Source organism: Branchiostoma floridae, chromosome 1, assembly GCF_000003815.2.
Source record: "Branchiostoma floridae strain S238N-H82 chromosome 1, Bfl_VNyyK, whole genome shotgun sequence".
NCBI classification, from domain to species: Eukaryota; Metazoa; Chordata; class Leptocardii; order Amphioxiformes; family Branchiostomatidae; genus Branchiostoma; species Branchiostoma floridae.
In genome coordinates, this window is record NC_049979.1 from 27212229 (window position 1) to 27230374 (window position 18146).

General features: G+C 41.3%; 1 protein-coding gene across 1 annotated transcript; it reads right to left on the minus strand.

Annotated features, from left to right (window-relative positions):
* Positions 1 to 9111: 9111 nt before the first annotated feature.
* LOC118428309 lies at positions 9112 to 13441 on the minus strand. Its single transcript, XM_035838381.1, has 3 exons — positions 13259 to 13441; positions 11721 to 12247; positions 9112 to 10473 (listed from the first exon to the last, which is right to left on the minus strand). The coding sequence occupies exons 1-3, from the start codon at positions 13436 to 13438 to the stop codon at positions 9282 to 9284; spliced, it is 1899 nt and encodes a 632-aa protein (XP_035694274.1). The 5' UTR covers positions 13439 to 13441; the 3' UTR covers positions 9112 to 9281.
* Between the last annotated feature and the right edge of the window lie 4705 nt (positions 13442 to 18146).

Here is an 18146-nt window from a genome sequence, read left to right on the forward strand (position 1 = left end):
ATAAGCCGTATAAGATTATAACAGATGTTAGAGTTATTATGGATGGAAGAAAGTTCACTGTGTACAAATACACCAAAGACACCATTTGCATAATCTGTGAGAAATTTTTATATTTCCGTAGTGATAATTGATTGGAATTTCATACTTGAGGGATAACTAAAGGTTAACATAATTAGACATAGTGGAAAAAACTAAACTTTACGTAACCAACACCAAGTTAGATTGGGACTTACCCCAAATTTTCAGCCGACTCCGTCAGCCTTGTTCACGGAATGGACCCGTCTGCTGTCACGGCTGAAAATTTGGTGTAAGTCCCAATCTTACTTGGTGTTGGTTACGTAAACTTTAGGTTTTTCCACAATGCCATTTACCAACACATATGAACTTTCATGCTAAGATAATTAGACATGAATCAAGCAAATCAGGGTACATAAAACACGTGTGTGCAATAGCCTAACTTTAAGCAATTTGCTTTACTTGGGTAGTGAAGATGATCAACTGAGGCAATTAATTTAAGCATGCAAATGAGGACCTTATATGCACGACGAATGAGAAATTTTTAGGATACTCGAAAATGTTGATATCATTTGGGAAGGTACGAGGTCGTGGAACTCGAGTTTGTACTACTGCAGTTTAGAAAATGAAACTTTGTAACATTAAAAGAGAGTTTAGTTGACTTTATTGGTGACAGTTGATAATTCAAAAGCTTCGATGTTTTCTAAATCATATATAGACATGTTACATACATATTTAGTACGTTTCATGATGTGATACTTACATGTATAAGCTGTCTTATTCTAGCTTGAAATTGTGTGTTTGTAAAGTCTTGATGTCTGTTTGTTGATGCTTTTTCTGTTGTTTCTGTAGCTGTGTGTGTAAACCTGATGTTGTATTTGTGAACGTGCCAAGAGCTGATGTTTCATGTACTGATGTTTCATGTACTTGTAAGAAATGTGATATGCATGAGATGAGATGAGAGATAATGAGATGAGAGCTTTATTTGGTTTTCGCAATTTAAAAAAAAACTAAAATTTCAAACCAAATTACATAGTGGACGTACGTTTACCCAAAACGTTTCATCATAAAAGTTTCATCATAAAAAATTCATCTAAAAAAGATCTAAAATAGACTTACATATTATACAAGAGCGTTTCAGTCTGACAAAAAACAAACAGACACTTGTAACTGAATGAATGTCTACAGAGTCTTGTTTTATAAGGATGTCATCTGGTATAGAAATGATGCATGATCATGGTGTTCTGTTTATCTAAAAAATTTACTTGCATTTGATATTCTTGTACTTGTGATTCCTCTGATGTTCTTGTATTTGTGAATCTTTGAAATTTGTTGTATATGGGAATGTTCTTGTACATTTATAATACGTGAAAAACGCTTAGTCTAGTGTGTAAAATTTATAACCACAGGACAACCCTGCACAGAAACTCAGGTATGACACCAGGCTTCACAGAAGTCCTAGGGAAGAAATCCTAGCACGTACCCAAAAGTCCAGGTGGTGTGTGTGTGGTGTAAGTTGTAACAATATGTAAATGTGCTATACTTCATGAACTTAGTAATACATATGTCTAGATGAATAAGTAAAGGTAGGGTAGTGTTTACAGTGGTAAATTAGGACTAGTTGCCTGGTAGATATTATGAAATTGTTTTATCTACTTGTATGCATGTCGTTATATAAATTTAGTAATGCATGTGTCGGAGTGAATAAGCAAGCCTTAGCAATGGTTAGGAAGAACCATAATTTGTATACATTTTGCATCAGAAGCTTTCTACAAGTTCCATATGCTATAGACGTTTGTAACTCATAGATATATCATACATATTTTTTACCAAGTATCTCAAATATTGAAAATCATCGACCCACAATGATTAACATATCCCTTTAGAAACGACTCAACGGGCCTTTATCGTTGTACGTTCTTGTACGTGTTGTACGAATCGCAAATCAGCCTTTTATTTTGTGGCTGTCTTTGTATGAACTTACACTGAGCACAGCAATTTGTTTCAGCCCGATCGATGCGCATGCAGAGTAGCATCTGGACCTTTCTCATGATGTGAAGCATGCGCGATGTGGTACTACTGTAAGCTCTTTGATGCTTAAGCTTGTGTGTTTGTGAAATGTTGATGTCTTAGTGATGTCCTTTCTCAAAGTCCAGATGTGACAGAATTCTGACAGAATTCACATCTGGACCAGACGTGACAGAACCTCTCTCGAAGATGGAAGACGAGGTTAATAACGCAAACAGACAGAACTTATTTTAGCCCCAAATCACACACACATTTTCACAATATAAGATCAAATAATAAATATCATAACTAGTGTTATGCACTGAAAGATGTAGCAATTCAGTAGACTGATCCCGTAGTCCCTTAAGAGATAAATAAAAACATAATAATGCACATATTTGACGGACATGCAGCAATTCTCTTATTGGTAGATTTTTTAAATTTTCTCATTTCCTTGCTATCGTTGGTTGAATTGCTAATTATGATGGACAGTCTTTTGTTTGCCTCATTGAACTCGTTTTAGATCTATCATGCCCGCCGCATGAGAAAGATGAATTGCAGAAGCTGAAAACCCAATGTCAATATCACTAAACCAGTCATGTCTATCTCACCGAGAATGCTTTGTTTTCAGTCATTATCCATTGATGACAAAGTTTTGGTGTACAGTGCTAATATCATTCGGTTAAAATCAAGTTATGAGGTCGTGGAACTCCCGTTGTGCAGTAGTTTGTACTTAGGAAGTGCATTTTAGTTATAGCATTAATATATCATAGATAGTTTATCATGATGTGATACTTGCGCGATGTGGTAGATACCCAGTCACCGAGAGGGTTTTGAAATAATATTTGTAATAAGATTGAACTATTCTAAGGCAAAGAATATTTCAGTCACTGAAGTTCTAAATTGTTCAAACAATTGAAAATGAAAAATTGAACATGTTTGAACCTATCTATATATGTTGGAAACATTGGGAAATTAATGGTACAAATATCTCTTTATTTAGAACAATTTAGAAACATCTATGTCTTTTTGTTATTGTTGGAACATGTGATCATATGTTCCAACAATTTGTGTCATTTTTTGTTCTCCATAAAAACTTTTATTACCCCAATAAACAAAGCTGCTAAGTTGGGCCTTTTGTTTGGGTCTTGTATTTTTAGATTTTCTTTAGTAGACACTAGTGGCTCTTTTGTGAAAAGCTGTCAGACAGACACAATTTCCTGTACTTGGCAGGGATGTGTGAATTGCCCTCTTCCCAGCCCACTGACCCAGTTTCATCATTTTGTTTCCATGTTCCAACATATGATCACATGTGATCACAAAAGATGAATCTATGTTGGAACAGTTTAGAAACTAACAGAAATAATGGATTTGATGTTAGAAACGTTTCTAACATTATGAACACTATAGAAAACATTTAGAACATCACACAGATGTTATAAATAGTTCTAAACAGTTACTTATCACATTTAGAATGTTATAAAGATTTTCAAAATGTTGGAACAAAAGGCAAGAAAGACCCTCTTGGTAATGTGGAATCGACTCTACTAGTGTAAGCTCTTTGATGCTTAAGCTTATGTGCTTGTGAAATGTTGATGTCTTAATAGCTTAGTGATGTCTTTTTTCTGCTGTTTCTGTTCCTGTGTGTGTAAACATGTATTTGTAAACATACCAAGAGCTGATGTTGTCTCCACTTGTAAACGTGCTATATGTGATGGTTTATCTAAAACTCCTTTTTACTTACATTTAATATGCTTATATTTGTGATTCCTCTGGCGTGTTTGTTTTTACATTTGTAGCCAAAGCCATGGATAACACATCTGCACTGATCATGAAGTCCTAGGGAAGAAACCCTTACAGGCACATAACAATAGGAGGACAAAGCATCGCTGTAAAAAAAGTCCTAGGGAGCAAAGCCTAGCCAAAAATGCCAGTGGAATGGCCCTTGTAACAGTATGTAAATGTGTTATACTTTATTAATTTAGTAATACATGTGCCTTGTATGAGTAATTCTGGAGGTATGGTAGTGGTAAGAAAGGACTAGTGCAGATATCCTGAAATGGTTTCATCTATTTGTATACATGCCGTTATATTGTGATGCATGTGACGGGGTAAATAAGTCAATGTGTGCAATGGTTTGGAAGTATCATTGTAAATAGCTTCCTATGTTTGTAACTCATTGTGTACATTATGCATATTTTTTACCAAGTATATGAAATATTGAAACATTGATCCACAATGCTTAACCAACCTGTCGTACAACAACCAATAAAAACAGCCTTGTACTTTATGGCTGTGCTTATATGCACTCGCACTGAGCACAGCAGCTTGTTTTAGCCCGCGAGACTGATTTATAAGTTGTACACCTCTGGATGATTGCAGAAGTGAACCCAAAGTCAATATTACTGTACCAGTCATGCCTATCTCACCACGAATGCTTTCTTTTCAGTCATTATCTATTGATGACAAAGCTTTGGTGTACAGCGCTAAACGATGATAATGTCAATGTTATCCTTAAGTACGATGCCTTCTCTCACACGGCGACAAAAAAATGAACGTTTTACTTCCTTCAAAACATGCCAGCTTTAGGACACAGATCAATTCAAACTTGACTATACTGTACCACTAGTGCCGTTGCCACTATTGGGTTAGGATTCTAATTCTTACTCAAAGATGAGGCTTCTTACCTTGTACGATCACGACATCTATGGACCTGTCCCAGCAAAAAAAGCTGTTGGTTTTTAACACTTCCCTTGTGTTGACCTGTATTCGACGCAGCGGAAGGGGTGCGTACCATGTAGGAGGGTCTGCATGCGTTCTATGCGTATTGCCTCATCTGTCGCCTTAATTCTACGTAGTTCATAGCCGGTCAAAATTTTAACTCAAGTTACGTGTAAAGTACTTTTGGTGCATTTTGAGTAATTGGCTCCTGAATTCTACGGTATACCCACCTTACTTAGTTGGATAGGCAGATAGGGAGGGAATCGGGACCCCCCATGCAGACCCCAAGGAAGGTGACCACGTGATGGGAAGTCTGTCTAACCAAGGGTCTAACTGAAATAGACCTCAACTTGCTCGTTGGCACGTTCAAACACAGCTTGAGCTGCCATGGTTGTTCTGCTGCCGCCATAGGTTGCCGGCTTTTGTTTACCTACTTTACAAGCATAACGTCATAAAGCCTACAGAATTTATCACAGTAAACGCATTGACGAATAACAAATATGCCTTACATTTGTAAATCCTACATTGTTCTGTCGCACATGGACTTTGAATACTTGAAGTGTTCCAAGATTGGTGCCGTTCCTAGGGATTGGCGCTTATTGTAAAATTACCTTGCTGCCGACCGTTCTAGACGACCACAGATAGTTTTGTCATCTAACCTTTTCATGAAAAAGGAATCAGGAACTGCATGATATGCCCCCAAAACAGCTGCCGTTCAACCATACCATTTACTAGTACCTGCAGCCAAATCTTCACCATTAATTCAACAACAAAAAACGTTTTGATCAACTTAAAGCGGTACACAATGTATCCCATAAAATTGCAATACCACAATTTATGTATAACTGTCGTTGAGTTTACTAGCTCGTGGTATGTACAAACCTGACTAGACAAATACCAGAAATGTGACGATTTTTCATCACATTTTAGTATTATTTAGACTTCGCCGATTGCAAACCAAATGCATGTACATGTAGAACTGTGTTGGTTAGGGAAGGTGTGCGCATGAAAGTTTGGCATGGGCATGTATTGCATGCAGTCAAGTCTCTAGGTCTAGGTTTATCGATTTCATGTTCTCCTCGTATTCGGTAAGCCATTAGATGCATTCTGAACAAATAAAAACCTGGCGACCAAAACCTGTGGGTCTCCCACGCCGTGGGAGACTCACAGCTGGTTTTGGTCGCCATTTTGTATTATTTTTGCAGCAACCTGTGGGGCCTGGAGCAGGCTATATACGCATGAATATATACGCATGTGTGAACCCACCTTTACAGGCAGCATAGTCAAACAGTTTGATACTAAAAACTGGCAATATTGACAAGAGGCACTCTTATTTCCCGCGAAATTGTGACATTTTAAACAAACTTTGTTTGATTGTGACATTTTAAACAAACTTTTAAAAAATCTGATTAACCGCGAAAGTCGGCAACCCCGAGAGCTATATTTTCACCGTTGGCACTGAATTTATATTCTTAACTTTCCAAGGTTATGGCGTCAAGACTATAAAATATGCGTTGCTTTCGTGACTTGAATTGCATAGTACTACCCATGGACGGAAGGTAAAAAGTCATCTGAGTACTAAAAATTACTTTTTGTTACTTTTCTACAAGGCTAGAAAGCTATTCGGATTTACCGCGAAAGTCGGCGACCCGGAAAGCCCCTTTGTCGCCGTTGGCACTGAATGTTCTTTTAACATTGCAGTTAATGTACTTAAAAGTACATTCACTGCAACGTTGAGATAACTATGCCAGCATTCTTAGGGAACAAAAGTCCTAAACATCATTGTGATGATGTGTTATTTCAGTACTGATTTTACGTTGAATTTTTACCAACTGTCCGCTGTACTCTTAGTGATTGTCTTGACCGTGGTCGTTGCTACGAGGATCTTCATTAAAACAAATAGAAGACGGTAAAAATTTATCTTACAGTGTTTTCATATAACATTCGTTAAGTCATAAGTTGAGTGTGTTATATCCCAGTTGAAAACACCTTGCTTTAATTGGATGTTTCAATGAATCTATTTACCGTATACAAGAAGGTTTGTTTGTTTGATATAAAAGATATTTAACCGTTAAAACTGCCGCTCCCGGTTACAACCGGTAATCAGACGCATGCCCAGTGTGCCGCCCCTGGTTTAACCCCGTATTGGGTATCTGCCAGGAAGAAATCGTATACCCTATAGCAAGTCCCACGTTATTACGTTGGGCGGTCCAGGGGTCAGGGGTAGCGCGCCGAACCCGGGAACCCGGAAGTTGAGTGTCGGCAAGTGAGATTAGGCCAGAGCTCTTGACATTTTTATCTTGTGTAGTTTACCACGCAATTCAGCCGTTGGCTGCAAGGTGGCAACTGTGACGTCTGACTTTTGAATAAACCATTATTATTATTATTATTATTATTATTATTATAGAGATCAATTGCAATGTGGGTTAAGCATCTTCGCACTGCAGACAAAGCGACCCACGATTCAACACAGTGCTAGCGGTCAACTAATTTCCCAATTTTTAAAAAAACTTTTGTGTGTTTCCTTGCCTTTTCATAAGTTTTCAAATGCGTCAAATTCTAATCTCCAAGCAGATCCTACGTTAGCATAAATTAGTATCAAAAGCTGACAGAGGAGTGAATCCGGCTTAGGAGTGTGCTTTGCTACATGGCAAATGTACACCTCTCTGGCCAGTTTGGTACTATCTTATGCCATTGTAGGATCTGCTTGGAGATTATCATATTCCAAGTCAAGGAATTTTCGTCGCTGTACGGTCGCTCTGCGTCCGCTTCCTTAATGGCCGTAAAGGGAGTTAAACGATGCATTTCCCTACAGTACGCATAGTGATAACGACGTCAGTGGCCACCTATATCCGCCCGTATTGTAAAAGGTGGCGGCTACATACTGCTGAATGGTACTGTAGATTGCAACATTAGCAGTGATTGATAAATCTCAAAATCTCAAAAGGGAGTTTAAACCTCCGGACCGATTCAAATAAGGTACTAGTTTTTTCACTTAACAATCGTTTAGAACAAACAATCGGGCATTTTTCGTAAACATTTAGGCCATGTTGATTTGATTATATGGATGACATCCTCCATGAACTCCAAAACTGATGCGAGCGAGCGAATAAAAATTTTGGCCCCAAAAAAGTTGCCTTCAGTATGAAATCAAAGTGACCAGGACGGTTGAACATAGTCAATTGCACCAAGTTTCTACAGTCAAAGGTACAGAGACAGTTAGCCTTTATTAAATGGAGATGGGATTTTAAAATGCAGTGGGAGTCCAATAATCCACCAAACAGATTCCTTTGTAGCAAAATTGACCAATTACCAATGTTTTGAGTATTGCCAGTTCTCAAGTTTTCACAGACAATCAGGTCCAGGTTCATGTCCGGACCTGGAAATGATCCTCTGGACCTGGTGGTCGAAAACTTCTTTTTTTTTTGGAAATGGCCGAAAATTTGGTGCGAGCGCGGATGTCATCCATATAATCAAATCAACATGGCCTTAGGCAAACAAACAAGCTAAAAGGCCATTTTCGTGTAACACATTGGTTGCTTTCATTTCTCTTGATCATCCCTTTCGTAGGCCTTGATGTTATACCATTATGAAGATGAAGAGTGTCCCATAGCGATAAATGTAGCAGCATCTCTTCTCTCTCTTGAAGTCAGAAACATCAAGCTTAGGCAAGCTTGGCTTCACTGACTCAAAAGGCTCAGTGGTTACGGGGTTGCTCGGGGAATTCCCTGCCCCATTTCATATGTAAATTTACGGTAAATTTATGCACAGGGGACCATGCGGGATTGGCCCTGCCAATCACCAACCACCGTGGGTCTAAGTCAATATAAGCTATATTTGTAGGTCAATCAGAGGGCAATTTTGATAAATCAAATATTCAGTGCAATCAGTGAATCACATAGTACATTGAATAACTGTAAGATGTTATGTCCTTGAAGTAAAAAAAGGATTATCTTTATATCTAGACCAAGACAGAAATATTCCATACTTTGCTAGAGTTATGTACAGATGTGAATTATATTAAGAGAAGTAGAATATGGATATTTACTTAACCTGCTTTTTTTTGCATCGAATATCCGGTAAACCGTCTCAAGGTATGACACATCAGGTTTGAACTGAACAGAACAAGCTGCATATCCGGACAGATGTATTTGAACGGGTTAACCACTTACTTCATCTATTCTTTTGGTGGGTTCGACTTCTTTCCCGTGTTAAGGTGCCGGTGTGGCTCTCCTCAACCTTAGGACCTCCATTCAATACTAAAACTCTTGTCCTGCTGAGCCCGTTTATATACGAGATGGACATATTTAACCCTTGTCATGCTGAGCTGTATTGTCATGAGTTTGGAGTATTTCTCATGTACAAGTTGCATACTACTGCAAAGCCCATATAATGGGGGAGTGAATCTGCAGCAGCAGCACTGAACAATTTTACAGATCTGATGAAGCCATTAGCGCTGGGAGGTTAAATTAACCAAAAAATAGCCAGCAGGACAGGGGTTAACGTCCTATCTGAGGTACGGCGCTAACCGATAGTTACTAATGTTCACCTGAGTGAAGTAAGGACCTGCCTGACTGAAGGCTTTGAACAACGCACTCAGGTGCAATAATGACGAGGAGGCAAAAACATCGAGACAGGGCAGTGTACAGCTGTTCCCGCACCTCCTCACTGTCTCCTCCCTCTGTGAGACAAGGGGGGTCATAGAAGATCAGTACCTTGGTTTCTAAACCCTTAAACCTCGGGAGACTTTCCACTATGATGGCAGAGTCGACAGGATGCATGATGGAGTCCTCAGCATTCTGACACTGAATCCCTCTGGCCTGCAGTTGTCCCACCACATCGCGTACATCTTTGAAAGTCCGGAGAAGGACACATATGTCCTTTCCACATACATGGTTTCTAAGTAGGCGATGTACGTGCCTAGAAATGTGATCACACGCGACTTGAGCGGAGCCACGACGTGATTGGTCCATTTTGTCCCACTCTATGCAAAGGCCCACGATGTCGTGACCAATAGAGTACTCAGTCTCCTCCCCGGGATCACTGAAGTACTTCTTGAACTGGTCAAATACGCTTCCTGTCATCCGGTAAACCTTGCGCAGTTGGATCGCGCTAGCAAGTTCTTCTTCAGAGAATCCTCTCGCCGTTCTGTACACGTGCTGATTGCTGTCCAGGAAAATCCAATGAAACTTCCTCTTGCAAAGTGACTTTGCCTGGATCTCCTTCAACAGTGTTCGCCAGTTACCGATAAAATCCTGACCCTCGTCTACGAAGACGTGGTCAAAGGTGTACGTGCGATGGATCCGTGGTCTGTCCTTCAAGACACGGTCCATCAGCGCACACTTCTCCTCCTCACGCATCTCTGCCACATCCGTGCTCCTTACCGGGCTAAGCTGACACAGGATGGAATCTAAAGTTTGAACCGTAACCCAGCGGCACTTTTCCAGTTCCTTCGTGAGTCTAGTTTTTAACGGTTTGTTATAGCAGAGGACGAGAATCTTCTCTTGTTTGCCAGTCTTGCTGATGTCCGTGTTGAGTGCCTGTACCTTGTGCAGTAGGATGGAAGTCTTGCCACTGCCTGCCGGCCCTGTGATGATCTGGGTCCGAGGCAGACCCACGTTGTTCAGGAGAGCAAGTTGCTGAGTGTTGAACATCTGCAGGACGTCACGCGTGGTGTCATCTACCAGCTTGCCCAGGGTACGGGTGGTGGCACTTCGAAGACCAATGAACCTATTGGTAAAGACATGAATGTAGGCTAAGTTTTTTTTTTTTTATTTACTTTGAGGTCACCGCAAAACAAGGCTCGTGGAGCCACTCAAGCGTTTTGGGTTACGTTACTGAATTGTGAAGAGAGATGTTTGTTTACCCTTAATTTGAACAGTTTCAGGCTGTACTCTGTGGGGAAGCAAGTCCGTGGAAGCTTATTCCATAGCGATGTTGTTCTAGGAAAAAAGCTCTGAGCGTGGAACTTCCTCCTGTTAGGTGGATTGTGGAGGAAAAAAGGATGATTTGTTTCCGTGGAAGTGGCTAAACGGGTTCTTGCTGTGAAGGTTCGTATTGAAGGCACAAGTGAATGAAGTTCTGCCGAGCATTTACCATGGAAGTACCGATAGAAAAGTGCTAGGCTAGCTACATCACGCCTTTGGGCCAATGGTTGTAGTGTGGCGAATAAGTCGCTGCCAACAATGTTCCTTAACCGTTTTTGTACTCTATTGAGGCAGGTCAGGGAGTTCTGGGAGGCTCCAGCCCAAATGTGACAACAATATTCCATTTTGGGCCTTATCTGACTCTTATAAAGATAAAGAATAGCAGAGGGGGTAAGATATTTTCTGGTTCGGTACAAAGAGCCCACCATTTTCCCAGCTTCCTTGGCAACGGATTGGATGTAACAATAAAAGTGATCAATTTAGAAACATCTATCAGGACTGAGGGCCACTAGTACAGTAGAAGCCGTTTAATTGCACTACTCATTTGCCAGCACATTTTATGCAAGTATCCGGATGGTGTAACAAAGCGAAGTTATTCAGTCGGATCGCATCACTACGGGACTTTGAGACGTGCAATTAACAGAAGTGTTCAGTTTTTCGTTGTGTAACTAACTGGCTTCTACTGTTCATAGTTTTGGAACTTCCCTTCCCAACTTCCCTTGCTTAATATTTCCTCTTAAACATTTATATTTAGTACAACTGAACAAAACTTTGAGGATGCTTTTGTTCAAGGTTTATAAAGTACCGAAAAAAGCTTCAACTTGTAACATTAGATCACCTTTATCCGTGGGGTATCCTTTATTCGTTGTATTTTAAAACACAGGGTATATTTAGTGATATCAAGTCACAGACCGCGGTATGAAAACTGCAATATTCTGAAATAACAATACTTTTGCAATTTGAAACCACTGTATGTCGACCTTAATACCCTGTTTTTAAGAAGAACGGAAATAGGTTACCCCACGGATAAAGGTGAACTATCGTTATCACCTGCACAGCAATCCTTTGTACATGTCTTCCCGCATCCACAGCGGCCTGACGCACCCGATGTTCCTGTCCCACCACTGACGGAAACGCCGCCCATCCTGACAGTCTTCCCAGAAGCAGCCGTCCTTGTAGGCGTCCATGCTGTCCGACTGGGGTGTCCTACAGTTCGGCATCAACACGAAGGCTGGGTTACGGAACAGCGCGGTGGCTGCATCCCTGGGGACTTTGTCCCTAAGGTACTCAGCAAGAGCCTTTCGTGCTTTGTTGATCTGGTCTTGAGCTTTCTTGAACCGCTTTCGAAGAATGCTGTGCGAGCTGACCGCCTTGACTTCCATGAAGATGACCCCATATTTCTTACTGACGATGACGAAGTCGGTTTCCCCGTACACCCTCCAGATGTCTGTACCGCGTTGAACTTGTTCGTTGAAACTGAAGCTGTGAATGACAAACATCGGTTCGCCAAGGTCATTGCCGAGTTCGTGGAGGAGCCGGTAAACGTGCCCTTCTGCATCATCACCCTTTCGCTGGACCTGAGAGAGAGAGAGAGAGAGAACAAGTTTATTTATTACACACAATGTCAAGTACAAGATCGGGCGTGGCGTAACTGGTAGAGCGTTCTGCTCGGAACCTAGAGGTCCTGAGTTCGATCCCCACCGTGCCCCGCCCCGACGTTGTGCCCTTGGGAAAGGCACTTTACACGACCTTCCTCACTTCACCCAGGTGTAAAAATGGGTACCTTCTGTCTGTACCGTGTATGTGGCACTGTTGATATAAGTTACAAAACTTGAGTGCAGTGCCACATTGTCCCAGTCTGTACAAAAAGCAAAATAGAAAAAAAAAGTACAAGATGGTTGTCCGAAGACTAAATTGCCTCGTACAATGTACAAAGGAGACTGGCGCTTAAGAGTCTAATACAATGTCCTGTCTACGTAATAAAAACTATCCCATTTCAAATCCAAAATAGAACTATTGAGAAATATTAAAATGTGACATTCAAAGTCTGATATGAGTTTAAAAGATCGACACAATATGGCAGCGTAGTATTCCTAAAACTTGACGTTTGACACTTAAACTGACTGAAGTTGTCTGCATTTCTGAGGTCTCTGCCATGTGCTTCAGAGCGCCAGGGTGGTAGCCAGTTGAAAACCTAAAGCTAAGGGCACAACCCGCCGTACGTGCAAATACGTGCTGTCTACGTGCCAAAACGTGGGCAAGCTTTTGGGATCCGTAAGTGGTAAGTACCGCCTCCGTACGAACTCGTAGGGAATCCAACGGATTTGGGAGCACGCAGACACGCCGTAGAACTGTACGCGGAGGCAAAACTTTGTCTGCCATCGGGCTGCGGATTCGCCCTCCGTACGTGCCAGTACGGGCGACGCGCCTGCCCTGTACAGCCTGAACGTTTTCAGAAATACGTGGCGGACGTGGCCTCCCAAAAAAACGTACGGACAAATTACATGTACGGCGGGTTGTGCCCTTGGCTTTAGACTGAACAAGGGATTTGGCAAACTTCAGACAGTGAACTTTACGCCTTACCTTACCTGATCTATCTGTTCTCCAGAAAAGGTGAAAACCTCCGGCACCATGTGAAAGCCAGTCAGCCAGTCCGGGTAGTTATGTCTTACATACCTCTCCACCTCTCTGTTGTTGAACTCCACTGAACCGTCATCGTGCAGAGATCGTTGTGCTGTGAAGTTCACACGAGGACAGTTTGTCTCCATCTTGTCTCTAAAACACAGGGGTGATGCACATATGAGTATGGAATGCTGTGCCCTCTGGCGAATTTGGGTAGCAGTGCAAAGTCATCACATCGTTTAACTAGAATTCCAAGACCTCTTCCTTTCACCAAATGATGTTACAACTATCGTACTAAAGAAATGTCTCGTTGATTACGCAGATAAATTCCCCATTTGCAATAAGGTCGCAGAACACAGTATGTCGCAGTTCTTGAAAAGCAATAGAAATTTTTTTCTGTGTACGTCAGCGAGTCGGATAGTAGAGGAATACGTACGTTTTGAGGCTGTATGAGTTGGGTTACTTACTTACGATGTTTCTTTGGCTGGATAGAATTTCGCGCACGAATACTGTTCCCGCTACTTCCGTGTGTCGATTGCAGTATGGTGACCACCGCTGGGGGTCATCTCAACATGTTTTTTCTGGGAAAACGAGCAGACAAACTTAAGCTCATTTTCACATATTTTGTAGATTCTACCCTGAACTCCAACATATTCAATTCTTGTTAACGTCAATTACTTGCTAATTACAAGCACCATGCTATAAATTTTGAGGCGTCGAACCACCTCACTTTGGGGTCCTTAACAATGTAAATCCCCATTGGGGAAAAACTGTGTTCTGCTACCTTAAGTATTGATAATCTTTAGCCAACTAGCACAACGTATCCGTCCACCCCTCGAGACAACAATATCTGCTGTACTAAAAAAAACAGTAATCGAGAAAGAGGGGATCATCGACAGATATAAATCATGCAAATTAATACAAAATTTTCGTTACCAATGCCGGAAAGTACTACAAGTTCGTAGACGGTAAATGACCGGAATTTCACACTTAAAGCAGTTGGAAGTTAAGTAGAACACCGTTAAATATAAATTATGCAGGTCAGTGCCTCGTTAGTATACTGTAAGTCTCTTTATTTCCGGGGTGTTTTTAGATTCGCGGTATTCGCGGAGACCTTCGTGCCGCGAATCTACTTCTCCGCGGATGTGTTTGGTGCAAATGTGCCCCCCTCCCCAAATTCACGGCCGACCTCGAGATACTAGTAAGATAAAAGAAAGGAGTGATGCAAAAACAACACACATGCGGTCATGTATAAAACGATATCAAAATTTTATTCAAAGTATACATATGTACACAAGTAATGCCTGGCTTCAATAATTTAGTTACTTCTTACAAAGAACAGTAAAGGAAAACAAAATCGGCCGCATACCGCGTGCCGAAAAAAATAATTTACGAGGCCTGTGACGCGCAGCATTCTCGTAACATCGGATCACTTTGAAGTTCTATTCCAGCGCTAATGTCTTCTTACATAACTTCGGTTTACACTCCATCATATTCTTACTGAAATATACTTTAATAGTAGCTGCCGATGACCACTGTTTGATTCACAGAATTCGAAAATGCAAAGCTGCAAAGTTGTCTGAAACCTCGATCGCCATAATCCTTTGTTCTTGACGAGCTTGGCTTGGAATCAAGACGCCGAGAAAAAGACAAAAAAATCATGCCTACAGTTTCTATAAAATGTTCACCCTGTGCTCCAGTTATCAACCAACCTGTATTTGACCTTTTTATTCCTGAATCGATGTTTGCACTTCCATAGAAAGTCTCTTTTAAACAACCGAAATCCGACGCTTCTACAAGCTTGTTGTGACTAGCTTGGGATTTCCCAAGCAGCATGGGCGAACACTTTTTTAAAAGAAAATACAGACACCTTTACTTGTCAAATGAATAAAGTATAAAATCACACCCTCTTTAAATATATGTCCTTTATAATCATACAACATATGTGATAAATAGTTGTGCAATTTTATATGGTTAAATTAGAACACAATTGCACTGCTGGAAGCATTTTCACCCATACTATAATCGACTGTCCCGATGACCCTACATGACCTCCAAGGCGCCATCTTGCCAATCTGTGCCGCCGTCAGAACTAAACACAAACTTGCCAATTTCTCGCTAATTAACATTGTCTCAACATTTTCGAGATTTTCCTGACCATGCAAAAGTGAAATACTACCGAAAATGATTAATATTGCCTTACGGACTGTCGGTAAATTCGCCGAAAAAAAATTGTTCAACCCACGTGTTATTACGCGTAAACTTGCGCTAGCGCTAAGTACTCGGTCGCGAACTCTTTTTCCCACACATCGTCCACCGCGAATCTGAAGACAGCGCGGATTGGTCATTTGACCGAAACCGCGGATTTTAGGCGCCGCGGATCTAAAGAGACTTACAGTAACTGACGAAGGAATGATAGAATATCCTTAGTTGTTAAATAAGATAAGTCATATCTTGTAGTTGTACAACTGTCACTTTGGTGGGGAAAATACAATTTATGCAAATAAGGATTATCTATTCACTTACATATTCATTTACATAGTCAATGAGGAACAAAATACGTCAGTTTGATATGTAATAATGTATTGCATCGTCTGCAATTTCAATATACAAATCTAAAATCAGTTGTCGAAGGTATGAGGTATTACCCGAGATAATTGAGATGTTAGAGATACTTAATTAAGTCCTTTAGTGAAGTCCGATTGCTATTAAAGACGCCCGAATATGGACTATACGATGCAAAGGGCTTTTGGAACATACAAATCTAAGATATTGGCGCTCTTGCCACACCCCACACACCCGGAAGTACCAGTATTCTGCCCTGACAGGTTTATAATACATGTAAGGTTTCAGAGCAGTGAAGCAACGAACGTATTTAAAAATTAATGAAGAATTTTGTATTGATCTGAATTGAAGGCTAGATTTCAGGACAGATCCTGAGCTTTTGAAATGAGATAGTAAGTTACCTTGATATAGAAACTGGGCGATAGACTCTAGACAATATATACGACGTCGCCGTCCCAGCGCCCTTACGGTCACTGCGCTCTCAACCTTGACCTCTACAGACCGTACCACCTGTTTGGGGGGGTGGACAGCACAGCTAACTACATGGTCGCCTATTCGCTGACTACTACCGGACTTTATATCGGTATCAACAAATGGAAGCGGGGATCATATCTTTGGCAAAGAGAGATGTAAATCTTTTATTTATGTAGGACAATTGGAAGTCAGGCCCAATACAAACATCCGTAACATGTATATTACTAGCCTGGGTACCATCCGGAAAGTACCGTAAATGCAGAAACTTACGCGATGGTTTAATGTTCGCGGTTTTCTCGGTGGCCTTCTCACCGCGAAATTAAAACCACCGCGAACACTTTTCCATGGCAGTAAAGAGACTACAGTTCATGATGCTACCGCGAACTTAAAACCACCGCGAAAAGTTCTTTCCCCCGCTACCGCGAACTTTAATACATTTACAGTAGTTCGCTCCGGCGTTAATTATACACAATATACAGTCGCTTCTCGCTCTGTTATCTTAATATCATACACTATATACAATCGCTTCTCTGCTGTTCTGGTAGCAGAAGCGAACATAGGAGCGAACCACTATCCGGTTGGTACCCAGGTAGTACAACGTTATAGAAACCGGTACCAAATACGAGCTACAAAACAAACCACTTGCACAGCGAAATCGCAATCGCAGTTAATAATCTCAAATAGTCGCAAAAAAATCGAAAGCATTCACTTGGATGAAATTCATCGTACAAGGAGAAAACGCGTCATAATAGCTGACAAATAATTAATGTGGTCGTATTTTAGAAGTAATGTTTAAATACAATGTCTTTTGCACGTGCGCGCGCACGCACACACGCACAAACATGCAAGCGCGTACACACTCACACACATGATCACATCATAGTACACAGGTGATACGCGCGTACACAGAGACACACAAACACACACACACACATACACACACACGCGCATGATGCGCACGCGCACACGCAGACACACACGCGCACACACATGTACACACACAGTTACCGATGACGTCCTACCCAGATGGCCCATGTCAGCCCCCGAACCCGTCCCGTTATCAGCCGCCTGCAGACGGGCTGTCCAGCCTGACACCCGAGGCTCGCGCCCGCCGGGGCCTGTACCGTCTCACGGTCCTGCACGGAGGCCATATGGGTCGCGCATCTCATTAGCGAGTTGCCGGGGTGCCAGCTAGTGCACGGGTTCGCCGGGAGTTCACAAGGGCACGGCCGGTCATCGGCGTTAGGCCACAACAAGTCAGTTTTATGGATGACATCCTATGCATGACTACAATTTAACGCGAGAGTGAAAAAACAAACAAAACAAAGACGGCCTAAAACAAGATGTATACGCATACACCATGAACGTTGTAACAAAATTGAAACGATAGAACACAATACAATTAATATCACAGTCAACAAGTCTTTTCTTTCTGTATTCAAGCGGTACACAAAGTGACACTATATATATGTGGTAAATTTGGATGACTAAGACCAAGTTACTAAACTAGCTACGTCATGACTACCACATTGGAGCCACTTTAACCAAGGAGGTTGAAAGTCCCAAATTCACCTCCTTGCCACAGTTAACTATCGAACTAGTTTTACACTTCGGTCATGCTCCTCAGTACTACAAGAAAGCTATCATATATAAAGCATATCACATATATATTATCCCATTTTGATACGTTCTTGTCATGTGCACCATCTCCAGAGGGAAAATCATTTTCTTTTTATTACAAAACCAGGCAAAAATTAATGAGCGCGTGGTGTCACCCACAAAGTTTACTTGCCGTGGCCTTTAAGTTGTTGCACG